This window comes from Anneissia japonica, unplaced genomic scaffold, assembly GCF_011630105.1.
Source record: "Anneissia japonica isolate Jap-2015-1 unplaced genomic scaffold, ASM1163010v1 scaffold287862_len174434_cov132, whole genome shotgun sequence".
NCBI classification, from domain to species: domain Eukaryota; kingdom Metazoa; phylum Echinodermata; class Crinoidea; order Comatulida; family Comatulidae; genus Anneissia; species Anneissia japonica.
The window spans coordinates 1-8,621 of record NW_022739647.1 but is presented as its reverse complement, the minus strand read 5'-3'; the positions used below and the strand labels follow the sequence as shown (position 1 = coordinate 8,621).

General features: G+C 32.1%; 2 protein-coding genes across 2 annotated transcripts; both read right to left on the bottom strand.

Annotated features, from left to right (window-relative positions):
• Positions 1 to 893: 893 nt before the first annotated feature.
• Positions 894 to 3,610, bottom strand: LOC117117976. Its single transcript, XM_033262474.1, has 2 exons — positions 1,538 to 3,610; positions 894 to 1,260 (listed from the first exon to the last, which is right to left on the bottom strand). Exon 1 carries the CDS (start codon positions 2,589 to 2,591, stop codon positions 1,776 to 1,778), a length of 816 nt encoding a protein of 271 aa, XP_033118365.1. The 5' UTR covers positions 2,592 to 3,610; the 3' UTR covers positions 894 to 1,260; positions 1,538 to 1,775.
• LOC117117977 lies at positions 2,403 to 8,390 on the bottom strand. Its single transcript, XM_033262475.1, has 9 exons — positions 8,136 to 8,390; positions 7,577 to 7,633; positions 6,320 to 6,412; positions 5,863 to 5,958; positions 5,440 to 5,532; positions 5,004 to 5,096; positions 4,552 to 4,647; positions 4,100 to 4,189; positions 2,403 to 3,133 (listed from the first exon to the last, which is right to left on the bottom strand). Exons 5-9 carry the CDS (start codon positions 5,530 to 5,532, stop codon positions 3,083 to 3,085), a joined length of 423 nt encoding a protein of 140 aa, XP_033118366.1. The 5' UTR covers positions 5,863 to 5,958; positions 6,320 to 6,412; positions 7,577 to 7,633; positions 8,136 to 8,390; the 3' UTR covers positions 2,403 to 3,082.
• Positions 8,391 to 8,621: the final 231 nt, after the last annotated feature.

Here is an 8,621-nt window from a genome sequence, read left to right as displayed (position 1 = left end):
CAAGATAAACATGATTTTGAGTAATTGCCTTTCAAAGTTATTTGTGCATACATTGTTAATAAAATTAACTATCAAAATAACATTAAAAAATTATACAATTTGTTGACCACTTCCAGATCTAATACTTTGGTACATGATTAATAAGACATTAAAATGTTGATCTACAATGAAAAACAAATTTGGATATTTGGGCAATTTTTTGAACTCCCATATTATATAGCTCATTTACTTAATACTGGCCTGTGCGACAACAACCATTTCGCCACGTCATGCCTCATTTTTTCTTGGTATAAAATATAATAAATCATTTTAATAAATTGTAAAATAAATAAATTATAATATATCTATTTTTTGTGATAGATTTTCTCAATTTTTCTTAAATTGTATATAATATAATAAATCTAATACAGATACAAATAAAATTTAAATTCTATAATCATGAACTTATAAATTCTATAATTATGAACTATTTCTTAGCAATACAGTATTTTGTTATTTTGAATATCGATTTTTGTGTTTATCTCATTTGAGGCATGTTGTGGCAAAATGGCTAAGTTGTAGCAAAAATTAAAATTCAAGTTATTGGTATTTTCAGATACCTGAGTATGTGATCTTTAAAATGAGGGGTCATTCATTGAAATTGAACATTTCAAGCCTAAGTTATTGGAAAGTGAAAATACAGTACTCTTAGAATCAAGATAAACATGATTTTGAGTAATTGCCTTTCAAAGTTATTTGTGCATACATTTTTAAATAAAATTAACTATCAAAATAACATTAATAAATTAAACAATTTGTTGACCACTTCCAGATCTAATACTTTGGTACATGATTAATAAGACATTAAACTGTTGATCTACAATGAAAAAAAAAATTGGATATTTAGGCAATTTTTTGAGTTCCCATATTTTATAGCTCATTTACTCAATACTGGCCTGTGCGACAACTTAACCATTTCGCCATGACATGTCTCACTTTATCTTGAATTATATCGAGCAGACGATGTGATTTTGTTTCTGACAAAATCTTTTACATTCCGCCAGCTACGATTCTGCAAACGCCTGTGTGCACTGATACACTCTAAGCAAGCTTTCTTCCCAGGAGTTTGACCAGCTTGAATGGATGTTTTAAAATATGTCACCACACCATGCTTTTCTTCTTCCGTCCATTGTCTTTTTCGTGGCTTTACAGTCATTTTTGTTTTTGGTTTTAATGTTTCTTCATCGGACGAGCTATCTTCGTCACTCATTGCCTCAATTTCTAGATTTCAGACAAAAAAAGATAGGATGTTATCACAGAAGTTATTTCACAATTTCAACAATTCAGTAGTGCATACTCCTAATTTTAATAGGTTTTAAAATAAATTTGTGAAATATATTTTTATAAAGTTCAGTGTTATATGGTAGAAACAAAAAATGCTGTATAAAAAAGATCGACAAAATTTACTGTATTCTCACATGACCTTATATAAATGTCAAAAGTCAAAAGAAAACAGCTAAATTTTACATTCTTATTTTTAGCTTCACGAAAAACTCACCTTCTTCTGCATTTACCTGCAGATCATCCAGGCTTTTTCCACTCATGACTGCAGTCGAATTTTCGCCCTCTAAAGCAAACAAGAGTTTCGAAACTTTTGCTACTTGCAAGGTGGCCTCAGGTAGTCTGTAATACTCTCTGTGTACTCGTACATCATGGCCAAGAAAATTGGCAAGCACATCCAGTTCGTTGTCCTTTAGGTTCATTACTTGTGTCATTGTTGCAATATGTTTTCTCAACTATGTTGATCTTAACAAATGGGGCTGCTTAGCACCACATTTGACAGAATAATTGCGCAAAGTGTCACTACCACGGAGGTGTGAGGCCGATCCGTAGCCACTTGGAAACAAGTATGGATTACTGCTTCTGATATTCATGAGACCTCTCTTTTCCAGTAGCAGATCTAAACCAGATTTCATGGTATTAGTAATCAGGACAGGAACAGTCCTGCCACGTTTCCCTATAATTTCAACTCTCCACAAAACATTCACCAGCTCCTTTTCGATTTTGCTAAGGAACTGAACATCTAAAACATGCGAGCTCCCTTTTTTTAGCTGACTATAATCCTCAAGAGTGATTTTCGATACCTCCCCTTGTCTTTTTCTGTTAAATAAAAGGAGTTGTGTCAAGGTGACTCTTTCTAGCTCTCTCCAAACTTCTTCACTTGGCTCTTCTTTATTTAGTTGTAGGGTACACATTTCTGCTTTTTCTTTTAAATACTTGCTCAATAACATCACATCTGATGTTAATGGAAGTAGTTTGGGGTTGTTCCGTTTATTACTATGGAGTGTTCTTAATGCATGACAAGACACATCAATGTCCCAATTGTCACTCACCAGCTTGTTGAAATTTTTTCCTTGTTTTTCTTTCCTTTCATCTCCATTTATTAGCGCATGGTTCACAACAATCATTGAAGCTTTTTTCAATGAATGACCGAGTTTTAATGCCAGACTTGGGGTTGTATAGAGATGTGTTACTTCATTAAATCCTATTTCGCACAGCCTGAACAACCTCCTTAGAGTACAATGGGTTAATAATATCAGTAAGGTTAACATTTTTCTGTGTCATGTTCCTAAATTCTAGTACAAAGTGTGCTACCTCTCGAAGTTTGGCACGTAAATAGTTAAACTGCTCCTTGTCGTGCCCTAACTTAAAGCAAAGCCGTTTTGCCAAGCACAATATAAGGTTGTCACCCTTGATACATTGGGTTATGTGATCACTACGCATATTACTTATCAATTCATGGACTATAGTCCCAGCTTCAACACTCTTTGGAGGTGGTAGAAGTAGTTTTCCTTGTTTGACGTGTGAGGCTTTTTTTTCATTGTTTCTGGAATTTTGGCTGCTGTCCAGTTTACAATTGTGCTTCCACATTTCGCACTTAGAAAAGTACCCTAAACAGTTTGAACATGGTTGGTAGTTCGCAGGATTACGATATTCAGACGGTCGATAAACAACTATCAGGTCTCCTTTTCCTTCTTCTAGTACTTTGTAATTATGCTGATGATTTCCCTTGTTTCTAATGTATGTCAGCAAAGCTTGTCTTCTACTGCCGGATGCAGCTAAATATTGTGAAAAATTGAGGCCTGTGGTGGTCCTAAATGATTGTGCATATTTCATACATCATGATCTCGAACATTCAGTAAGACAATAGGAAATAATGAAATCACATGTTGCCCTAAATTTATATTGGATTGGAACACAAGAATTTTCAAATATATTCAGCAAGGTACATTCCTGGTGTACATTTTGCTTTAAATGCATCATATACTGTAGGTAAATTAAGGTGCATATTCAAATTGTCAACATAGTTATAGTTACTGTACTCGCGCGAATAAACGCGCCCGGGCGCTTAAAATATTTTTTGCACTTTCTGAGGGGCGCTTATTTGAACGGGGCGCTTATGAAAACAGAGTGGAAATTGATTGGGCGCTTATGGAAATAGATGAAAATCAAGGGGTTCTTATGGGAAATTATTAAATTCAAGAGGCACTTTTTGAATGAAAAAAAGATTATTTAAGGACCTTACAAATGGTGGTTAGACGGAAAAGATAATCGTCCAGAGAATGGCTCATGGCAAGAATGCTGTGAATATTTACATAACAGCAAAATAGCAGATGCAATTAGTGGTGGTGGGTAGTGGTTAGCTTGTTGGCCATCGGCCGATTGAGATTAGCAGGATGGCAGGATCATTGTATTTTTTCTTGAAAACTCAGATGAGAAGGTGCTAAAGGTCGGAAAAAGAAAAAGAGGAGTAGGACTAAGCATAGACAAAAATATGTAAATAGAGTAAAGTTGGAAATATACTGTCTGTCCAGGGATTGGAGCTCTCATCTGTCCAAGAGAAATATCCTCATTTTGATACTGACCTAAGAAGAATGTGTTTCCACTCTGCAGCTCAAATCATGCCAACAACTACAGTCCCAGGATTGATTGGATTATTGACTTGCTAAAAAGAAAATCTTATGATGTTATTGAGGGGGCGCTCATTCAAATTAGAAGGGGCGCTTATTCAAACGGGGCGCTTATTCAAACGGGATGCTTATTCGCGCGAGTACGGTACCTTTACTACAGGTTTCAGGATCAGGGAGGAACTCTTCTTCTCCTGAGGAACAATCAGAATCTCCAACAAAACTATCTGAATGACTGTCATCTGAAATATTTAACATATTTAAAATATTATATAAACAATATCAATAAAAACGACTAGACAGTGCTGCGTCATTCATTCATTATGTGTCTTGTGTTCATTGTATATGTTAAGGGCTCGTTTAGACTAAAGTTTACAATATTATTTCATCTGCTATTTAATGAAAATATATAATTTTGATTAATATTTAATTTATAATGGCTAACTCAGAAAATCTTGTTAGACAATGCCCAATAGGACATCTTAATGCATTGGACTTTTCCCACAGATTGGTTATTAGTATGATACTCAACGTGATGTATTGCATTACTTTATCATGTACTATATGTAATGTGCATTCAGATTGTCAGCATAGTTGTAATTACCTTTACTAGAGGGATTAGAATCAGGGAGGAACTCTTCTTCTGATGAACACTCCTCGGAATCTGCAACAAAACTGTGACTGTCATCATCACCTCCATCTGAAAAATTAAATAGACCTAAAATAAAAATGATATCAATAAAAACAAGATACCACACAGTCAGGTGTCCAGATCCATCATTTGTCTTGTGTTCATTGTATATACAACAAAAACAATAACTGGGAATAACCAAAAATGTATTTTAGAGTAATGTGCAAATTAATATTTTATCTGCTATTTAAAATACTTACTTTTGATTCATCATTTTTAGTTTAAAAGGTGCTAATAGCTCATTTTAACATGTTTTGCATGTATCAGAAAAAAGTGCCCATAGATACTTATTGTCAACATGATGTTACTTTACTACGGTAGGTAATTGATTTGTGCATTCAAATTGTCAACATAGTTGTAATTACCTTTACTAGCAGGAACAGGATCAGGGAGGAACTCTTCTGATGAACAGTTCTTGGAATCTGCAACAAAACTGTGACTGTCATCATCACCTCCATCTGAAAAATTAAATAGACCTAAAATAAAAACGTACCGCAGTCAGGTGACCAGATCCATTATGTGTCTTGTGTCCATTGTATATACAACAAACATAATAACTGGGAATAACCAAAAATGTATTTTAGAGTACTGTAATGTGCAAATTATTATGTTTATCTGCTATTTAAAATACTTACTTTTGATTCATCATTTTTAGTTTACAAGTTGCTAACAGCTTATTTTAACATGTTTTGCATGTATCAGAAAAAAGTGCCCACAGAAACTTATTCTCAACATGATGTTACTTTACTACGGTATGTAATTGATTTGTGCATTCAAAATTGTCAACATAGTTGCAATTACCTTTACTATAGGGATTAGGATCAGGGAGGAACTATTCTGACGAACCGTCCCTGGAATCTGCAACAAAACTGTGACTGTCATCATCACCTCCATCTGAAAAATTAAATAGACCTAAAATAAAAACGTACTGCAGTCAGGTGTCCAGATCCATTATGTGTCCTGTGTTCATTGCATATACAACAAAAACAATATTTACCAAAATTGTATTTTAGAGTATTGTGTAAATTATTATTTTCATCTGTTATTTAAAACACTTACTTTTGATTCATCATATTTAGTTTACAAGGTGCTAATAGCTCATTTTAACGTGTTTTGCATGTATCAGAAAAAAGTACCCACAGATAATTATTGTCAACATGATGTTAATTTATTAAGGTAGGTAATTGATTTATGCATTCAAATTGTCAGCATAGTTGTAATTACCTTTATTAGAGGGATTAGGATCAGGGAGGAACTCTTCTTCTGATGAACAATCCTCGGAATCTACAACAAAACTGTGACTGTTATCATCACCTCCATCTGAAAGATTAAATAGACTTAAAATAAAAACGATATCAATAAAAACAACTAGATACCACACAGTCAGGTGTCCAGATCCATCATTTGTCTTGTGTTCATTGTATATACAACAAAAACAATAACTGGTAATAACCAAAAATGTATTTTAGAGTAATGTGTAAATTAATATTTTCATCTGCTATTTAAAAAAATTACTTTTGATTTATAATTTTTAGTTTCCAAGGTGCTAATAGCTCATTTTAACATGTTTTGCATGTATCAGAAAAACAGTGCCCACAGATACTTATTGTCAACATGATGTTACTTTACTACGGTAGGTAATTGATTTGTGCATTCAAATTGTCAACATAGTTTTAATTACCTTTACTGGAAGGAACAGGATCAGGGAGGAACTTTTCTGATGAACAATCCTTGGAATCTGCAACAAAACTTTGACTATAGTCACCACCTCCTTCTGAAAGATTAAATAGAGTTACTGTATAATAAAAACAACTAGGTACCATATGGTGTGGTGTCCAGATTCTGTAATTTCAGTACCCTTTTGAATTTGAACAAAATTGATCATCAGTTTATGCATAACCTCTGAGAATGATGTATATTTATAGTTAATGCAGATATCTGCTATTTACATGTTAATTAATTTTATTAAATGTGTTAAGTAAACAACAAAAATCTTTGAATTTGAAATATATAAAATTTGGAAAGGAAATGAAATATTCAACTTCAATAGATCTTTACAAAGTAGGACCAGTAAATGGTTAAATACGTGTTCTTTCTTACATTTAAATCTGTGTAATATCATAAATAGGTAAGTTCAGCTAGATAAAAATTCAACTTGAACTTGAACTTTATTTTCCAAATAAATTTCTTTTACAATATAAATAATACAAGACATTGTTAGACATAAGGAAGGAGCTCGAAAATAGTGTAAACACTAATCAAGTCCAGTCCCTTTAACATAAATTAAATTTTCTATAATCAATATTGCAACATGGGCAAAAATTTCATTAATATAAAATAAAACAAAGATATTCATAACATGTGTTTGATGTTAGTATCTGTGAGGGAAAAACTGTCAGAACCACTTAACTAAAGCTGTTCTTCCTGTGTACAAATGTTCTGTTAAATAGCACTCTTTAGAAAGAAGAATTGTATTCCAGTATAATGGTCAATTCACCACCAGAAGAAAATAAGTCTTTAGACATTTTATCTATGTGATACAGGTCCAGGTTATATTAGATTGCATGAAAACAAAACAATTAAAGAAACACCACTAACAATATTTAAAACAGTCAGTAAAGTAAATTATTCAAACAGGCTTTACTGTACATACCCCTAATTTATAATCTGAATTTGGCTTGAAGAAAAATTAGAAATATATAAAAAGGTTACAAATGGATAACTAAGCGTTGTACTAGTGTTGTTGTCTACAAGTTGTGTTGTCTATAGTTACATTTGTTTTGTTGGTTTAAGAAAATTTTAGATTTTAATCACTTTAAACAAACTCAAAGGCTTTTATATGCACTGCCCATGTGGATGAGTGTCAATGTTATACATACTTCCAGTATCATTCATCAAAACAATAATTGTCATCACAATACCAACAATTTACACATACCTTTCTCAGTCCACAAAATGTCAAACTATCCAAAATGTTTTCAATGTTTTGATTTTGCTAGAAATAATGATACAATGAAAAAGAAAATCACTCTAAATTTAATACAGCATTTGGAACATGAAAATTTAATACGGAACATTTATGAAAATCTAAAAATTGTAATTGTATATTATATAGAATCTATAATCCTGATATTTAAGTATTGTTTTAATTGTTTACGCCACTCTTTTAGGCTGCTAACAGCATCAAATTATTAAAAGCATCTATCGTTCATTGTCAGAACTCATAATGATAATGACAGTGACGAATAATTACATTCTCGATGGTAATAGTTATGTTTAAACTGTCATTCTGCATTTAAATGTGATTCTATAAGTTTAAATCTGTAAATTATTATAATTGACGATACTCTACTCTTGTATGGAATTTTGAATATTGACAGATTAATAATAATTGCTCTTAGATTTTCAATAATATTACACAATTATTAAAAACATAAGGCATTATTTAAACCTTTTTTTGTAACAGGTGTTGGTATAGAAAAACGTCATTTACTCACTGAAATATTCCTCTGCGTGGCACATTGCTTTCTTTTCATTTCAAGTCCTATGGTACAAAAACCATATATTGATATAAGAGTAATTTAAAAAATGTGAAATTCTCTATGAATAAACATGACTCCTAAAATCAATTATAATTTAACAAACTTGGGTCAATTGACATTGGAATGATTAAATATCACACAATGATTTGTCTAAAACTATTAAAACGCAAATTAAAACAAATGCTTTCTGTAACACCACAGTGTTTTAGTCTAAATAGATGCAGTTACCCCAAGCATTTGGTTTAATACATATACTCATACGTGCAAACCTTCAAATGAAAACAAATTTGTTAAGTTTTTTTATTGAGTAAAAATAAAAATACAACAATTTTGTAATATTAAAATCAAACATGCGGAAATGTTACAGCAATTAGTGTAGCCTGGGTTCCAGGCCCTAATTTTAGGTTACTTACTCTTTATTGCACTTAGTGCGCGCCATAC